This window comes from Neopsephotus bourkii, unplaced genomic scaffold, assembly GCF_033783945.1.
Source record: "Neopsephotus bourkii isolate Nb327-2 ecotype Australia unplaced genomic scaffold, CSIRO-AGI_Nbou_v1 NB_1655, whole genome shotgun sequence".
NCBI lineage: Eukaryota > Metazoa > Chordata > Aves > Psittaciformes > Psittacidae > Neopsephotus > Neopsephotus bourkii.
In genome coordinates, this window is record NW_026902129.1 from 8,102,229 (window position 1) to 8,121,641 (window position 19,413).

At 40.5% G+C, this 19,413-nt stretch overlaps 1 protein-coding gene across 3 annotated transcripts in view; it reads right to left on the reverse strand.

The window, feature by feature from the left end:
* NPHP3 (nephrocystin 3) overlaps positions 1 to 11,239 on the reverse strand; it is a 28,716-nt gene extending 17,477 nt beyond the window's left edge. The window contains exons 1-11 of one of the 3 annotated variants that reach the window (XM_061374913.1): positions 10,652 to 11,239; positions 10,247 to 10,372; positions 8,975 to 9,125; positions 7,436 to 7,588; positions 6,101 to 6,234; positions 5,697 to 5,857; positions 3,675 to 3,807; positions 3,025 to 3,099; positions 2,251 to 2,430; positions 808 to 911; positions 25 to 139 (exon numbers count right to left, since the gene is read on the reverse strand). In XM_061374913.1, the coding sequence (XP_061230897.1) occupies positions 25 to 139; positions 808 to 911; positions 2,251 to 2,430; positions 3,025 to 3,099; positions 3,675 to 3,807; positions 5,697 to 5,857; positions 6,101 to 6,234; positions 7,436 to 7,588; positions 8,975 to 9,125; positions 10,247 to 10,372; positions 10,652 to 10,999 (1,680 nt within the window). In that variant the 5' untranslated portion in view covers positions 11,000 to 11,239. Of the gene's footprint in view, positions 1 to 24; positions 140 to 807; positions 912 to 2,250; positions 2,431 to 3,024; positions 3,100 to 3,659; positions 3,808 to 5,696; positions 5,858 to 6,100; positions 6,235 to 7,435; positions 7,589 to 8,974; positions 9,126 to 10,246; positions 10,373 to 10,651 lie in introns of all 3 variants that reach the window. The other 2 variants (XM_061374912.1, XM_061374914.1) reach the window with 2 other exon arrangements.
* Positions 11,240 to 19,413: the final 8,174 nt, after the last annotated feature.

Here is a 19,413-nt window from a genome sequence, read left to right on the forward strand (position 1 = left end):
CAGGGTATGTAATACACAGCCTACCTTTAAAGTAAGGCGTTTGATTATCAATGCAGATTCTGCACTAGTAGACATGGGCCTCCCAACAAAGTGATAAAGAATTAGAGTGTTTGGGGAATGCTTCTGTTGCAATTGAATCCTAATGAGAGAAATCAAAAATAAAGAAAGGGCACTTAACACACTGTAATTTTGCAAATACATCTCAAATCAAAGCAATTAGTTTGCCAAAGGAGATGGACAGTCTGCGTTAGAGGTGTTCGATGGTTGTCTTGCAAAATAGGATAGACATTTCCTGAGCTACAACTGAACTTTTTGTGTCAGATTCAAGTTTTGTTCTCTCAGTACTGAGAGCCATTAGTAACTGCCCTTCCTGGCACTGGACAGCTGTATGTCACTAAGCTGCTAAGAAGTAATGACACTACCAATTTATTTATATGTCAGCACATTCTGTCATAGCCTACAAGTGACCACAGAATGCATTTCTATGATAAATTATTAGGTTGGTTAAACAGACTTCAAAGGATCCCCTTTCTGTATCAGAGAAGGGCAAAGCTACGGAGCTACTGATACCACAGACAGATCTGTAAGGTATTGACATTGAAGGCAGGGAGATGTTAAAGGCAGTCCAGATGGAGTTAGCTACTTAATATTACACATCTTTCCAGGATGCTTCAGTAACTTCAGTGCTTTGTAAATTCTCCCATTTTACCTCTAATTAAACTGATACAATGTGTGAAATAGAATCCATCTTTTTTTTTTTAAATCCATCAAATTTCATTCATGTAAAAAAATAATAGTTTAAACTACCATTTTGAGAGAAGGAGAGATTTCCCAGAGCCTGGTCCTCCTGATACAAGCAGAGGTGGAATTGGTGCTGGTGCTGCTACAAGGTCATTTAGACGTTCAAAGTACTATAAAAAAAAAAGCAACAATCATTACAAATATTCCACTGTTTAAAGGAGAAATACAGTGCTTGGTACTGTAAACCATCTAGATACAAAAGGTATGTACAGATTTATACAGGTATGGGAATAACTACTGAAATAAATTCTCTAATTAAACACTGAAACCACAGAATTTATTATCTCTTTTAAAGAAATAGTGAAATAAATGAAACATTTTTTCAAAACTATTTAAAATGCAACTTTCAGTCCTAATAAACTGAACTAATGTTACTACAGTAAAACAATTGGGAACTATGTTTGTTCAGGCTTCCTTGCCTCTCTTTGCCCCCCAGCTACTCCACTGCATTAGATATGCTTGCCAGGACAAAGCCTTCAAAGTTGGCACTTTGGTAGTAAAATGGTATTTTGAGGCAGTAAGCATACAAAAGAAAGGGTTTCTTTCACCACATGGACACTCAACAATGTTGTAGCAGAGTTCAGGATGATAAAACCAACAATTACCCTTCATCAACTTGGGAGAACTATTTTGGCTGAAAAAAGAAGTGGATGCACATTAAGATATACATAGGTATTTTTTCTATTAATGTTCTATTGTATTCCTGTTCTACTATGTAGTAAAGATGGCACTATCCTCCAAACCATTGCCAATGGAGTATCATGAAGTAAAAGAATAAATTTTGCTAGTAAAATAAGGGTACTAACAATTTAAACACAATTAACACAGAATATGCATGCTTATGTTGCATTGTAGTATCAAGGAATATTGCCAAAATAAGCTGTTGCATCACCTTCCACAACCACTTTAATGTTTATCTTCCTACATTCACTATACTTTCCCTACCTATAATCGTGCTTGACATCCCCAATTTCAAATGTTTTAAGTTTTATTTCAAGTAGTGAGTAAGGACCGAGCTACTCAACAGCTCTTCAGTTCTCTCGCTCTTCTCACATACATATGGACCATGTAATCTTTCCATTACTCATCTCCAAAAGACCTAACTCCAGGTGTCAAGACAGAGCTTGGATTTCCTCCAAGAACCCCAAAACATTCAGAGCCTTTTCTAGGACACCCTACTTCTGGCACACCATTACAGTCCTTTTCTTCCAGTGCAGGAACAACAACTGCTTCTTCATCAATGTCATTCAACAATACAAACTGGCAGCTCTCCCACAAAAATAAGTATGCTATCTATATAAGACATATGGCTTTTTCTAGCCTAAGGAGTAACAGCCTCAAGGATGCTCTCAGACACAGCTTCTTCTGCAGAAGTACAACTTGTCTAACAAGAGATGGATAGGAGTGATGACTTTCATCTTCATCCATATACATTTCCAACGTACTTACTTTCTCAAATCCCAGCTCACATGTTGAATTAGAGGCCTGCTGAAAAGCTTCCATCTGTTCTTGTTCATCATGTGCATCCCACAATACATCACCAAAAACTTCTTCTTCAGGAGCAGTGGACTCTTCCTTATTACCTAAATCCTTGCCTTCTAGTTCTGTCATTTCACACCCCAATATATCCTGAGTAAAAAGAAAATTACATGGAGAAAACTGTAACTAATTCTTAATATATATAAATCTTATTTATTATTCTTATTATATATAAATGTGCAGGCACATTTGGTGTTAGTCTCATTTCCACTGTGTATGACACAGCTCTATTAACATCACTGTGATCATTTCCTTTAAGAGTAGCATAGAACATAAATAAATGAGCAACTACATGAAACCAAGTTAACTGAATGCACAGGTCTCAAGACATTGGGTTTAGTCTTCTCATAGTGGAAGCAACTCCCCACAAGGAAGAATAAGGAAACAATGGACTATACAATCTTTCCTTATCCTATGATATGGTTAAAGAGAAATTCGAAGAATTTTAGCCACAAAGAGACTCCTTCCCCCTGTTATTCCTGTTCTTGTCCCTAAAATCACTTATCAGGTTGGGTTTTTATTTTCCACTTCCAGATTTCTTCGATTGTCAAATATTAATGATAAAACCACAAAAATGATCCTTTAAATTACATTGAAGTAACATGTAGTAATCATACTGACATCACTTAAGGTCATAAATCAAGGCAGAAACAGGTAAAAGCTGAAATGCACCATGTATTCTACCTGTTTAATTATCTTTTCCACACAGTTATAGATTTCATATGTTCCTTCCTCCGCACCTCCAGTATGATCAATCATCTGAAAAAGTAAATAGGAAAGCATGATGCAAATCTGAACCCAACTGGAAACATCATTTAGGGCTTCCAACAAAAACATTCTGAACACATTTAAATTCCATTCTGATGCCTTCCTTAGGCGGGATTCACTTTGTCTAAGGTTTTAAAAGTTGAGCACCTAGTTCCAGTAGTTCTCTCTGCAGAGGGAAACAAATGGCAACTGATCTATTCTGAGATGGGAACAGTCTCTCTGGAGCCATACTTCTTTCTCTTCCGTGGGGCCATACAGAGGGGCCTTAGATAAGTAACTTTGCCATTTAAATGGCTAAACACAGGTGAGAAATTCTATCCTTATAGAATAGGGTTTTTATTTTCAGTGAAAATGCAGTGGCTGTTTTTCTCATCTGCTACTGAAAATTCTATAACATTCATAGATTCCAGCTTCAATCTGCTCATATAATGTGCATCAAGAGCAATGAGTTCAATGTGGTTTCTCCTAAAATGTGGGACTACTAGCACTCCATGTTGTTCATAGCAGGAAAACAAGCCTTTTAGCATTCATCAGTCTTTAAAACGGCATACCTTTGCTTTGTTCACATGAGAGATTTGCTCAATGAATTGTTGCACTGAAGCTGAACTGACTCTGCCATCTTCCTTTCTGTGGTAAATGAGCCGGGGTTTCTCCTCTGGATTTCTCAAGAAGGCTTCTTCACAGTCCTCCAACAAACAACTAGATTGGAAATCAGCATTCTTGTGCTATATTACACTGCTGTAGTAAACAGTTCAATCAACACAAGCTCCAAAGATGGGTTTCACTGCAAAATCTAATTCAAAAGCCATATCTATTTACAACAAAGGGCAAGCAAATATCTCAGCAGAGAACTCAGGATAAACTCTGAAGCAAGGAAAAGCTAAGAGAGAAATACACGCTCTCTGTACCGAAACCATTAAAACCATTTATTATTTTTTATGATCATTGCTTTGTAAATCAAAAGTTGATCTCCTGTCATACCAATATGCAGAGTGAAGGTTAACTGCCTTGCATGGCAAGAACATGGAGTCACGCGATTAATAAACACCATGCACATGCTCTGTCACCACTTATTTGAAGGCTCTGTTCTATTCCTTGTCCTCTGTAGGAGAAGTCCTTTACTATTTGTCAGATGTAGGATAATCTTTTCATTTTTAGTAGTTAAAAAGGAGAATTACGCATCTCCAAACTCAAAGGCTCTTTGTATTTATATATGTGAATGATAACCATGGGTATCATTCCCAGCAATCAGTCGCTGTTCCACAAAGAACAGTACAACTTGAGGATGCTGACAACAGCAGACAGGATCTCTCAAATGTTATATTCTTTATATGAGAACTACAATTTTCATCATGTGTTTTCTAAGAGAAACTCTCTAAGTGAATACTGTTGGCAAGAACATTCCTTTGTGTGGGTTTTTTTTCCTTGTGTATTTCATTATTGAACACTTATGACCCACATACACAGGGCTGGTTATTTGGCAACACTATCCCCTCAGAGTTCCAATATCCCAGGCAGCTTACACTATTCTTCTACCAGCATAAATGGCCAACAGCTCTAGTCTGATTCCTCTATGAAAACAAACCACCATCTTCTGTAGCACCTGGCTGCTCCCTGAACTACTCCACTGCTGTAAAGCTTAGCTACTAGTGTCTTAAACTAGCCTTTAATTCTCTGTGGACAGATGTTTTATTTACAGAAACAGGAGATCTAGTTAATACAAGAGCTCTAATAACACACAGTATTTGAAATCCCTAGAGTTCAAAATCTACTCTTAATATGAAACTTAATGCATAGCAGTATTTCCAGCTTTTTGCATTCATACAGATGTTTTGGAATGACCACTCCATGACCCTTAGTATTACATTTTCTAATCCCTTTTTCTCTCTTCTTCAGCAAAAGGAGATCCCTTCCTCTCCCAAACATCAAAACTGCCCAAGTTTCCCAAATGCATTAACAGAAGCAGTCCTAACACCATTCTAAAAGTATTCTTAGTTTGGTGGTTTTCATTTACTGAGTCATGTTTCCTCTTCTAGAAAGTTAAGAATTTACTTACTGAAACAGAACACATGGAAGCACCTTTTGTCGTAAACCCTCAGTAAATTAAGCTGTAGAAAGCTAGCATAAGGTACCACACAGGAGAGCCAAGAAATCAGTCCAAAAACCAACCAAAGATAGAAAATGATATGTGACAGAATAAAATCAAAATGCTACAGCCAGGTGTAAAGCTAGATAAGCACATGAAAAACACAGAAGACATTCACACCAGTCATCCTGAATCCCTAAGACTCCAGCAATACACACAATCGAGAGATGCTCTTGGAAAGCAAAACCTTTTTGTACTATGAAGACACCTTTCAGTGCTGTGTTTTAAGAATATCTGTAGCTAAAAGAAAAAGGAAATGATATAAAGCTGATGTATTCTTTTAACTGTCTGCACTAGCAAACCTGAAGTTTGAAGGAGCATCACTTTGAAGATAGTAGATTTGGAAAAGTACTGAGCAAAGCATCACATACATTTTACTAAGCTATGCACTCTGCATGGATTACCAGCTTCCATTTGCTTTACCAGTCTGGAAAACACTCACCTTGGCAAAGTTAAATGCAGGAGCAAAACGATTAATGAACTTTTTTCAATTTCCCATTTTCTTACATCCTTAAGAGGCCTTTCATGTTCTTCTGAAAAATGAACAACTTGAAAGAAGTACCCCATTGTTTCACAGGCTCTTTGAAGCTTTGGTGAGTAGTTCTGAAAGCAAATTTGAGTAACGGTGTTTCATTACTAAACCTGCATAGCACTACGGACCTACTGGATGAATCTCAGTTTCTTTTCTCTAAGCAGTTTCTTGCTCTGAAGTCCTTGACAATACTTTCAATGACATCCGGCTACACTCACTAAGGCTTTCAAGAAATATTAGACAATTTTCTGAGTAAGCATCACAGTGGAAACAAACCAGCATTGTAAGTGTGCATAAGCTCATGAGGTACTCACTCTAATGAACATGTCCACTTCTGGTTGAGTCTCATCAGTGCCAATAATAAAACATCTTACTGTGTTACTCCAGAGAGAGTGGGAAAACAGAGGAGTAACCTGTAATAAACTGGCAACAGCAGCATCCCAATCATCTAAGAAATACAAAACAAAGAGATCTTCATGCCTGATTACACTGGTAACAGGTAAGTCATGACATCTCAACATCATAAATATTATGTGTTACTTAAAACAGTAGTAATATTTTTACTAAAACAATATTGTAAATTTGAATTTAGAGTCCACATATCATCAATGTCATAGAATTTGATATTGTGGCAAAACCAGTGTTAAATATATTATTACAAATACATTACAATTACAACCCTTTAAAGAGGATTGATGAAATGTATCCACAAAACCAACCTGATAATTGTAAAATAAGTAAAAATATGCAGAAACAATAAAATCATTCATAGTTAAAGCTGTTTTTTCTTTTCTCTCTAGATTTACATTTCTTTATTTTGATTAGACTATGTGAATAAATCACAGTGGAACATTACAGGAAATCCCCACTGAGATGAAGTCCATTGCTTTCTATAGCACTGAATGTCAACTAGAAGCATATAGAAGCCTACAGAAGCAATGGATTTTAAAACTTTCTTAAGTTCTTCATTTTGTGGCTGGTCACTTTTTCAAGATAGGAGCAGGTTCTCCTTTCAGTACCACATGGGATGATGAAAGGCTTAGTGTATGAAGCAGGAGCCATCACAGAAGAGACCCTGCCCTCCCACTTTTCAGGCACAAACTTCCTAATCAGAGCCTGAAGGACTGAAGGAAAAAGGGAGAAACTGCCAGCAAAGTCAACTGTATGCAGGAGGGGTTCCAGGGCCAGGACAGTGAGGGAAACCAGAGCACCAGAAGGCAATCTGCAAGAGGTCATTTGGGAAACAAGGTTCCAGAGCAACAATTATGGATATGAAAATACCTAACACTGACTCAACATAACAATGCATACATCCTGGTCTTGTAATCAGATTTCCATCAATGGCCCCCTCAGTATCTTCCTTAGTCAATATAAGTAACAAAATGGTATTTGGTTTACCCTCAACAAAGTGCCAGTCACTGCTGCTCATTAAAATCACTGCTACGCATATTCAGTCACCAAATACATTAACAGTAACAGTATGTACTGCTACAGTTCCTTTGTTTTTTACAATGAAGAATTCCAAATAACCCTCACATGCCCATGAATGGACAGAAAAGGAGCTAAGAAAAGAACAGAATTACTTAAGAATACATAGAAAAATGACACAGAAGCCTATAATCCCAGCCAAACAAACCACCATTACTTACCCCTGTTTATATTTGCAAATGGTCCCTCAACATCTATGGAGCTATGAGCAAACTCAGGCCCTCTGAAAGACTGCTGAAGTTGCATCATACTACCCATGGATGGCTCACTTCCCAAAGCTCCTCCATTCCAGTACTCAGATTGTGCCCCAGCAGCTAAGAATTGGAAAACAACAAAAAACCACCCCCTTTTTAATGACACTAAACAAGGTAAATTATCAGTCTTAAATGCTCCAGTTGAAACCCATTGCCATGTATCACTGATTGTAATTTTTACTCCTTTAGCAGATCTGCTCACACCTTTGTGTGCTGTCGTTCTAAACAGGCACTTGTCCAAAGGTAATGTGAAGCTAAAGGATGAGCTTATTTGCCAATATATAGATTGCTGATATCTGTTGGGTTCAGATGCTGACCTGCATTACAAATCAGGATTGCTGCAGTCATTTGGTATACCACAATATTGACAACTTTTATTCAGGAGTGTTCCAGCACTGAAAAGCATAAAGGGGCTGTAGGTCAGAATTGAAATATAGTCTCTATGCTGTGTGAAAGAGCTTTCATGGTATCTCTTCACAGCATGCTTGGATTACACTTCTGCCAATCAACACACAACATTCAAGACACTAAATAAACCTTCCATGGAGAAAATCAGGAAATTGAAAATTACTTAGAAAAAGGTAAGGGAAATATGAATTAAAAAATCAGTTTAACACAAAAGACAGAAAAAATACATAAAACATTTTGAAACATTTCTACTTTTAAAGATTGCATATTTATACTCCTGCCAAGATGTAACAGTTGATCTCTATAAGCAAAACACAGGTTAAGCAACAGCAGTTGCACACAGTTTTTCCTCAATAACCCTTCATGGTACAAGAAATAATGGCGGGTATCCTTAAGAGTGTTAAAGTGCTAACAGTCTGCTACTATTATTGCTCTATTTTGAACCTGATGCAAAGCCAGTGGACTCATCGCGTGCCTATCTGAATCCTTCCCATGCTATCAAATACCTCCTACAGCATACAACAAACTTTTGCCTTTTATATCATTAAGATTGTGAGGGCTTTCCTGTCAAAAAGTTCTTCAATAAAATTACTCTTTTGGTCAGTTCATGGTTGTTAAATACCTAACTGCTGTTCCGAAAAGGACAGCAGCTGAGACTGGCATACTGCATTATTCATAAACAGTAATTCTAAGATTCCCTCTAGTCTCAAGTGTGCTTTTTGGATCCTTTGGAGCGTGATCCTCAGATCTAGAAACAGAAAACTCAGAAAAGACTAGAAAAATAAAGACTTGTTCATGGAACAATTTAAAAGAGTGTTCAGGTCACACAAGACAGTGCTCTACTTTCTTCATCAGTTCATTCACAGGACTAGAAATGTGGGGTTCCCACAATCTAAACCAAGCCTGTGAAGTCAGCTGCTTTTACCCTTTAAACTATTTTATGTTTCTTTTTGTAGGACCTAAGTACTTGACTTGTGCTTTACCACTCAGAAACCTCAGCCATATTCCAACATGAAATATTGAGGCTGAAATTCTCACCTGTAACATCCGTACAATTATCATCAGAATCAGACTCTTCAGGATCGAACACTTGGATTCCTTGGGCCTGGAGTCTCTGAAGCTTGGCTTCTAGCTCCCGTTTGGCCCTCAGTAAGTCCTGAATCTCATTTTCTTTAGTTTCTCTAAAAATCTGTGAGCAGAGAAAAATACAAACCATAAATCTTTCAATAATCAGTATCAGTTCCTCAATTCATACTATCTGGTTCAGTTGGAAAAATCAGGTTCTAGCAGTCACTTAGCAGGCAAAGGCATGAAAATGCAAACAAGAAGCCATCAGGAGCCTATAAATGAGCAGGAAAACATAGTTTTAAATGACCTGTTTTCACAATTTTACCATTTTAAACCTCAGCATACTGTTCTGAAAGTCAGAAGTTTGCATTAGTCGGGGAAGTTTATTAAAAATGGTAAGTAACTTTTTGTATCCTTTAAAGTTTATTGTCTTCTAAACCCACCATATGTAATAACTTTTTTCAAAGGCTCCCTTATATTCCTGCATGTATTTTGTTTTTACATTTACATATGGAAGAAAACATGAACCTAAATTCAAAGAGATGACATCTTCTTTAAGTCTCATTTTCTTGAATAAGGTCAAAACCAATCCTTTTATATGTCTGCCAAACATTAACACCTGCTACAATTAAAGGTATTGATAATCTTGAAAACAGTGCAAAACCAGCAAAACCAGACCTACTGCTCTGTTTTGGGTGGTAGGAATACCACCTGCAGCACGGAAAAAGCAGAAGCATCAGCTTGGCATTCCAAGTCACCTCTCCAAAAGCACAAACGCTTTGTCTTTAACTGGGTATCACACTTCAGCAGCCAAGAGATGCACCAATACACACTTTTCTTCAGTGTAAGCTAGCAGTGTTTAACATTACAATACTATACATAAAATTGATTCAGAAATAACGGAGCTCTGTGTTTATACATTCCTTCAGCATGTGTCAGTTTGCAGCCCAGGTTTTCCTGTCACTCTCAAATATGAGTACTTTCTGGGCTCAAATAACACAGGAATTTAGTTCAAGATGCATCACTGCATATTCTCCTTTTTCCTCAGTCTTACAGAGATGTTATGGTAAGATTATCCTAAACAGAACAGACAGCTACAGCAATGATATTCCAATTATTTTTTATAAGAAGAAAGGGTCCTCCTCACAAAAGCTATTGGAGAAGAGTTCACTGGGGAAATGTACCCAAATGACATTTATCTTCTTTTTGGTCCTTTTCCCAGGAAAGGGAGTGAAGCCATACCTTGAATTGCCTTTTGACCTTGTCTCGATCATGTTCAAAAGTAGCAGCTCTCTCCATGGCTTGGTATTTAGCTTCCAATGCACTTTCTTTCTCTCTAAGGATTTTCTGGTAGGTTTTCTGAAGTGCCTGAAAACATTTAATATACCGAGTGAAAGCAAGCACTGATAAAAGGTTTTAGATTCCTCTTCAGGTCTGAATGCAACGATATTATCCCTCCTCACCCAGGGACCCTGTGGTCCCCATCCCAGAGGCACACACTGACCGCACACCAATGTCACACCAGGACAGCACTGAGGCACGCACCACTTCTCCAGCACCTTGGGAAGGAAAAGCCACCTCACCCATCACCTCCCTGCCACAGCTTCTCTGCTCAGACCCCTCATCCGAGAGAGCGGCGGGCGCTACCTGCAGCTCGGCGCGCAGCCGCTTGTTCTCCCTGTCCAGTTTGGCCTCCTTCTTCACCATGGAGGCCACCTCGTTGTTCTTGCTGACGCGGAAGATCTCGTACTCCTTCTTCAGCCGCTCGTACTCGGCCACGCACTCCAGCTCCTGCACCGACGCCGTCGACTTGAAGCTGGCCCCGATGAGGCCGCCGGGCCGCGAGGCACCGACCCGCCGCAGGGAGCCGCGCAGCAGCCGGGCCTTGGGCTTCACCTCTACGGGGATCTCGCAGGCCTCGCCCCCGCCGTACGTGTCTTCGATCACCTCCCCGACCGCGCCTGCCGGGCTCACCAGGGACGACGCCGTCCCCATGACCGCGCCCGCAGCCGGCTTGAGGCGCTAACACCGAGCAGAGGGCCCTGCCGGCGGGGACATGCCCGAGGCGGAGGGACCCCACAGGCGGCTGCTCCCCGCCTCGCCCCGGTTGCGCCCCTCACCGCTCCCCCGACCCGGCCGAGCCGCAGGGCCTTCCAAACCTGCGGGCCATGGCCCGCTCCGTGAGGCGGCCGGACAAGGAAGGGAGGGAGAGCGGGCGGAACCCTCACCGCGGGCCGCCTCCCTCTCCCCCTCCCGCCCCGTCCCGTAGCGGCGGCATCGCCGCTGGAGCAGCCCTGGAGGGCCGGGGGAAGGCGGAGCCGCGGCGGTGAGCGGCAGGGACTGGTAGCTGCTGAAGGGCGGGAAGCCGCTCCTGTGAGGAAAAGTCGGGATGTTTTAGGCTTTTGCTGTAAAAACCAGGCGCTAATGTGGGGCACTGCAAACCCGTCCGCTCCCACCGGCATCATCGCAGCCCCGCACGGCCCTGCCTCCAGGCCGGGCAGCGTTTGCCTTGGCCGAACAGGGTCCCGCAGGCTTTCGTGTGGTAGAGACCTCGTGGGGGATTTATCTCTCACTACCCTGAAATCGTGAGGCGGCCTCCATGGTGAAGAAGACATGCTCTGAAGAAGACGAGCTGAGAAGAGCAAGTAGTGGGTTCACTGAGAAGTAAGTACCGGGTTATTGTTCCATGTCACGCCTGAGTTCAGTGCCTGCACCTTGCGCTGCCTCATCTAAAACTCTGTTTAAAGACCTTCCTTTTCAGGAATAAGGTGGTCATAGGTTATCTGCCCCTTAAATTACCCGAATGGCATTTCCCTCCCTCCCTTCCTCTTCAAAAAGCCCTGTGTGGTTCCTTCCCTTATCCTGGGGATTTCGGAGGAGCAGATGGAGCACATGTCCTTTTGTGCACCTATCTCAGAACCTGCCCTACCATTGTGCAAAGAGCAGACCCAGCACTAAAGTAGTTTAGCCTCGTGTGTGTGCCAGGTTTGTTAGCCGTGATCAAGGGATCCATGCTTAGAAATGTCTTTCCAATGACACATCTCTAACTTCCAAAATGTATTGGAGGGGGAAATCCCTTTTGTACAACAGAGAAAAGGTGTTGGTTTATTTGAGTAAAAACTCAGGGATTCAGGAATATGAGCTTTACTCCTTTGCTATCAAAAGGAAAAAATAATTTCTTGTCAGAATAACATTTACACTTATGCTGGTGATCTTTTCCAGTTAAACCCTGTTTCAGTGAAAAGGACAGATACAGAATATGTGACAACTTTGGAAAGAGGAAGGCTGCTGCTATGTCTTCTCTAATATTGCCATTAAGAGCCTGCCCAGTATTAGGTGATTCAGCAAATCGGCAGGTAGTTCTTTAACAAAGCAAGGTTCTTTGTTCCTTCGTTTGCATGTTGGTATCAGGCTGGTTCTCCATTGCTGCTTGAGCTCTGGCAATAACTAAAACTACGTTCATGCTGGTGCTTGAGCTGAATTGTTCTCGTATTCTGAGTTGTGAAAGTCAAAATCTCCAAGCTTTCAGCCTAGAGTAAAAAGTGTAGCATTGCCAGAGTGCCTGGAGTCCTCCTGATAAACCACTTGACTTTAACAAATAGATCAGAAAAACTGTAAATGCTGTTTCTCTAATGCTGTCTCCAGGTGTGTTACTGAATTTGTATGGATAGTAGAGGCCATATTAACGCAACCCTTTCTGAAAAGAAATAGAATAGAATCATAGAATAGTTAGGGTTGGAAAGGACCTTAAGATCATCTAGTTCCAACCCTGCTGCCATGGACAGGGGTTTCTCTAATGTTTAGAGATTAGAATAGCCTTCTTCAACATCTCATTTGTAAGCTAACAATGGCTGCTTTGAGTCACTGATATGGATAATTCAGAAAGTAATTACAGAATCACAGAATTATTGGGGTGGGAGGGGACCTCTGCTATTATCATCTAGTAATCGGTTTAAAATCTTTGTTAATCACATGGACAGTGGGATCCAGCACCCTCAGCAAGTTTGCCACCAACATGACACTAAGATGTGTGGTTGGTTGATACACTGGAGGGAAGGGATGGGATCCAGAGGGACCTTGACACACTTGAGAGGTGGACAATGCCAGCCTCATGGAGTTCAACCAAGCCAAGTGCCCCTGGGTCCGGGCAATCCCAGGCACAGCTACATGTTGGACAGAGAGAAACTTGTGGGTCAAGATAGAGACCGTTTAATTACTGAAAGAAAGAAAGAAAATAGTAACAAAAACTCCCAACAAACAGTAAGCGATGACAAGGCATCGCTCACCACCTCCTAGACAGCAGCCATTTTCTGGGAACAGCTATGCTGGTAGAACCCCTGAGTTTTAATGCTGAGCATCCTCTGTTTGTCAAACGAGGACCTGTACTTTGTAAAAGTCCTTCCTGACTTCAGCTGTAACAGAACCCGACTGCTTCCCATCCCTGAATCCACATAATGAGGAATACAGTACATTGGCTGGTCCTCTGACAATTTTACTCCTCTCCTCTCTCATACCTCCCTTTGGGGTCAGTATGCAGCCTGTACTCCTGATCCACAATAGAACAACTACTCTGCCAATGTTCTCTTGCTGAGGCTATAGTTTTTTGTTAGTGTGTGTGTTACTTAGAACCCAGTGTAGTTTTGTGCTATAAAGCTGTCATGGTTTAAGCCCAGCTTGTCACCCAGAAACCATGCAGCCGTTTGCTCTCCCTCCTCTTCTCCCCCCGCTCCCAGAGGGATGGGGAGGAGAACTGAAAGAATGTAACTCCCATGGGTTGAGATAAGAACAGTCCAGTAACTAAGGTATAACACAAACCACTGCTGCTGCCACCAATAATGATAATGATACAGGAAATAACAAGGGAAGAGAATACAACCGCTCACCACCCGCCGACTGATACCCAGCCCAACCGAGGAGTGACCTAGTCCTTCCAGGTAACTGCCCCCAGTTTCTATACTGGGCATGACGTGCTGTGGTATGGAATACCTCTTTGGTCAGTTTGGGTCAGGGGTCCTGTCTCTGCTTCTGCCTGGCTTCCCATCCTCCCTGGCAGAACATGAGGCTCACAAAGTCCTCGGTCAGAGTAAACATTACTGAGCAGCAACTAAAAGCATTGGTGTTATCAGCGCTGTTCCCAGGCTGAAAGTCAAAACCACAGCACTGCACCAGCTACTGAGAAAGAGAAAAATGACTGCTACTGCTGAACCCAGGACAAAAGCATAGACAATTTTGTGCAAATATCGTAAGTACTTTGTTTACTGTTACTTAAAATTGGCTGGGCTACAGTTTAAAACCGTTATGTGGCATCTATAGTAGTATTGCTTTTGTCTTTGATGTATCTATTGTATTACTACATGTTTTATTGTTGAAGATTCTTACTCTTGATTTCATTTTATTTTAGGAGTTGTTGATGACTGTCAATGAACAAAATCTAAGGGTCTGTCCCATTGAGAAAAGTACAACTGCAGGAACTGGCCCTCTGAAAGAAGGTTGGTGTTTTAACATGCATTATTAGGTTCAGCTCCAAGTCAGCAGGTGTTCATTTTATGTAACAGTGTATCTGATATGTATTCCTGGAAACTTTACTGTACAAGATCAGCATGCAACAAGATGAGAGGAAACTGAGGAGGATTCGAAGATGAAAGGTTGCTGCAGATTGACTACCCATTAGAAATAACAGTTGCTATGATTAGAATGAATGTTGATTATGACCTGAAAGCAGAAGATGCTTTGAATGAAAGGCAGCTGACCCAACTTCTACCTAACATCCTTTTTGTTAGCTCAGATACTGGAGTGACCTATATATCTTGTGTATATCAGTCACTTATATATATTTATACATACCCTATGTATAACCTTGTATATATATATATATAAAAGGTGTATATATACCACAGGCATATGCAAAGTATGTTAGGAGACCTTCATAAATCCCTGTTAAATTGTTTGTGTCTGCACTGAATCAAGTTCATAATTTTTTATGATCTCACTCATTATTCAAAAATATCTGTGTCTGATGGAATATGATTAAGAGATTTCTACAGAGGACACACGGCAAAAAGATGCAGAATGGTCATTTTTAAAAGACTAGTTTTGTCCTGGATTATATGTATTTTTTGCAAGGGCATGTAGTGATAGGACAAGGGATGATGGCTTTAAACTGAAAGAGGGTATATTTAGATTACATATTAGGAAGGAATTCTTCCCTGTGAGGGTGGTGAGGTGCTGGCACAGAATGCCTGGAGGAGCTCTGGCTGCCCCATCCCTGGCAGTGTTCAAGGCCAGGTTGGAAGAGGCTTGAAGCAACCTGCTCTAGTGGAAGTTGTCCCTTCCCATGGCAGGGGATTAGAACTGGATGAGCTTTACAGTCCCTTCCAACCCAAACCATTCTATGATTCTATGAAATATGTTTCTACTTCCCTCTTTTTAGGGAAAAAATGTTGCCTGCTATATCTTAGCTTTGAGCATGACAATTACTTTGTTGTCTCTACCGTGTTAACACCTGCATTTCATTCATGACAGGCATCTGCCTCTGTCCTTCTCCGAGACCTTCATGCTAAGCAGCGGCAGTTCCATGATTACCAGCCACTATGACTGGTGTGCTTCTGGAGCTGTGTGCAGCTGAGGGAATGTCTGCTAGATGGTGGGGAGGTAGAAATCTTTTTCGTGTGACCCAGCATGGCTGGAGCAATATCCATCATTATGATTGGCCTACACCTTGCACAGTCTTTCTGTGACCTGGTGTGAAATTGTATAACTGGGGTTTGAGTAATTTGAGGTGTTGTGAGTGAGTACAGGAGACAGAGTAACTAAGAAACTCATTACAGTTCATCATTATCTCAAAAAAGTTGGAAATTCACATTCAAAATCAAGACTTTGTCATAAACTTAATTTTTAGAAATAGGATTGTACAGTCGAAGTCTGTAGAAATGTGCTGAAAATCCCATCTAAACTCTGTAGGCACGTTTATGAGAGTCTCTAATGCATCTGCTTTTTGCTTTCAAGCTAAAAATAATACAACATACAGGTGGTTAATGGTAAACTGCCTAACTAATTCAACCTTGGGGCATATTTCTAAGTTCAAATAGCTGCTGAACTCACTGTTGTTTCCCTCAGTAAACTTATTACAGGCTGTCAAGCTAAGATTATCAGCTTCTTTCAAGAATCTATTTACTGAGAGACCTGAAAATTCCCTGGAGCAGAGATGATGAATATCATAAGGAAGGAGAGGACTTTTAAATGCTTTTAAATGCTCCCATAGCTTTACATGTCATAACCCTTCGCCACTAGAGGACACCAAGACCCAAGGAAAAAGGGGGTGTCTGAGGAGGAGGGAGAAGAGAGAAACTTCTTACACAAGAGTTAGGAAATGAATAGTTCAGAAGTTACATGCTTCTAGTTTCTAATAAAGTAGTTTATAACAAAGTTTCTTAAAGAATTGAGACAATTTTGGAAGATATTTCCAGGCAAAATACACAGGAGACAGATATATAAAAGCTGAAGTTTTAATTTAGTGGTTTGCTATCTGTCATAGATAATAATATTATTTGCAAAGCACAGTACTGACTAGTTTTGAGAGAGCTGTACACTGTTCCATTAAATTCATAGATCATTTTGTATTGATTTCAGTAAGAATAGGGCTTTGCTTTGCAATCTTAAATAACTGGTGGGTGTTCTGATTTTTGACAAAGGAGTTAGATATCATTATGTAGGAAGGTTGTTGCAGTCCGTTATTTAGAATGGAAATAATGGTCTGAAACCACTGGAATCTTCTGTCTCCACAAATATCTATTACTTTAACCATATTTATGTTTGTAACTTGTAACACAAGGACTCGTTAGATGTTTCATTATAATCTGTAGGAAACGGATTCAGAACAATGCAATTCATAATTGAAACCAAACTTTTCACCTTCATGGCTTCAGTATGTCAGACAAGTTAAACTCCTTTAATCTTTATGGCAAGTCACTCAGTGGCATTTCTCCATTAAAAGCTTTGAGCGACCTTAGTTTGTCAGAACTCTGAAATGAGTTTTAGCTGAAAGTTCCACTATAAGTTATAATCCTATCAAGAAGAGCGCTGTTGAACATCCATTTTATCATCACTGAATTGTCACTCAACTGAGAAGGATTTTGGTGTCAGATTTTTGCAGTCTCATGGCCATTTCATTCCAGACCAATTGGCTTAATACTGTGTGTGCTCACTGTGCTGAGGAGCAGCTAATCTTGCTCACCAGAAAAGTGGGGTGAAAGGGAGGGAAATGTCAAAATAAATATAAAACTGAGAGATATTAATGATAAGAAATTGTTTTGCTGTGCCCTTTATTGCTTCAGCCTAGAGCCACAGAACTACAATAGCTCATAACAAGGGATGAATATAAAATATGCTAAAGACTGCACCTAATAATTTTTAAGATCACCTAAAAGTGCTCTTTACAAAACCTTCGTGTGCTAGTGGGAATGTGAAACTCAATGGTACCCAACTGAAATTCCCTGAGTACTTTCATGTTCAAGGCCAGGTTGAATGGGGCTTGGAGCAACCTGGTCTAGTGCGGGGTGTCCCTGCCCATGGGTTGGAACTGAATGATCTTAAGGTCCTTTCCACCCCAAACCATTCTATGACTCTGTGATTCTATGTTCTATTGTTAGTGCCTAGAACATCTGCCTTCTTGGCAGAGCTGGATGTCCCAATAGTTTATCCTAATCTGTACTTGCAAATCAAGCATCCTAAATCTGAACAAAATTTTCTTCAAAAACAGAGGTGGAAAGGATGCTGCCACCCAACCCAAAAGGTTGGTACCTGAATGGGTTCACTGGCTTATTCATACTACAGCAATTAGATCCTGCACCTTTTGTTTTCCAGAAGGCTGCCCGACCAAGAGGCTGTAGGGAGGACTTGTCTCGGACCTTCCACAACTGTCTGGGGAGAGCTGGATATACAGTACATCATACAGGAGACAGTGCATGGTTTTGGGGGCCAGAAAGAAAGAACTATAGGGATCATGGTTCTCTAAATCTCTAATTAGGACTCCTCTTCTCTTCCAGCAAGCTAAAAACCCAAATCTTCTGTCTCTAGATGTACTCATCTATACCTATATGAAGTTGAAATGAACTTGTACTTCATTTTAGATGTCTGATTCAGGGAGTCACCTGAGATCTCAAGAGAGATCAGGTATAAAACATAGCCATTCTTCATCATTCCTTTAGGGTAGCTATCGTCTTTGTTCAGCCTGTGGTGCAATATGACTGTCACCCTATAGTGCCTAGAGCATTCAGACATTTAAAGTCACAGGTTGCACAATCAGGGCAAAAGACTGAAGAGTTTGGTGTGGCAGTACTAGAAGATGCCATTCCTAAGGCTATTTCTAGAACAACCTTTATTCAATGATGCAAATGGCTGCAGTTCACTATGGTATCAGTTTAACAATGTCTAATCCTTCCTGATCTATAATCACGTCAGTATTTACTTTGATATCCAAGGGGCTAATTCCTTCTGCCATTTTTTCTTGCGGTTGGTGTCACGTTTATTTTCATGCACAAGCAATTTTGCTTTCAGGAGCTATAAGGACAGTCACACAGATTTTTTCCTGACTTGATCCAATACAGAAGAAATGATGTTCATATCCTATTAGAAGAAGGTTGTTCAGAAATCCCCATGTTGCTAGGCTAATGGTAGAAGGCATAGCATGTGGGATGTTAAATCCCAGCTTTAAGAAGATACATACTAGAAAGCTTCCCAGTTGTTCTTAGCATGTACATTTGAAACTGGTTTTAGCTCTGAAGGGTCCCTACAAAGTCTTGATGCTGTGAACTCCTGCCTTCCAGAGGAAGGTCCTTTTCATCTAGCTGCAAATTAAATACTAATTTCCTTTGGTTTTCTATTGATGTCTCCATTTTAATTGTGTAGTTTGAAGTGCTCGTTGTTGAGGGGGGCTGCTATGTTGTATTACTATCTTTCTGAGGAGGATATAATTTCAAGTAATTAATCTGGATAGTGTGGAAATTGCTGAAATGAATGAAGAATCTTAGGTATTTTCCATGGCGTTCATAGTATTAGAAATTACTTATGTGCTACATTAGTTCTGCATGTGTGAGCTGAATCTGACAACCACAGGATGTAGAGTTTTATTTCTAAACCATTATGTGGCATTTTTGTGGAGTCAGTATATATAGTTTCCTAAAACGTTGCCTGGGCTATTGGGTTAGCAGGAGTTTTTAGCACTTCATTGTATATTGTGTTGAAATTCTATATCTAGGAGTGCATTGAAACCAAAGGATGTTCCTCTTTTTATGCAGCAGCTTCGAAATGTCCTGAGGCTATAACTGACTGGCACACAGAGAGATTAGATAACCATTGCATAATAGGAATGTCTGGAAAAAAGCTGCATATATCCCTTTAAACATGTGATT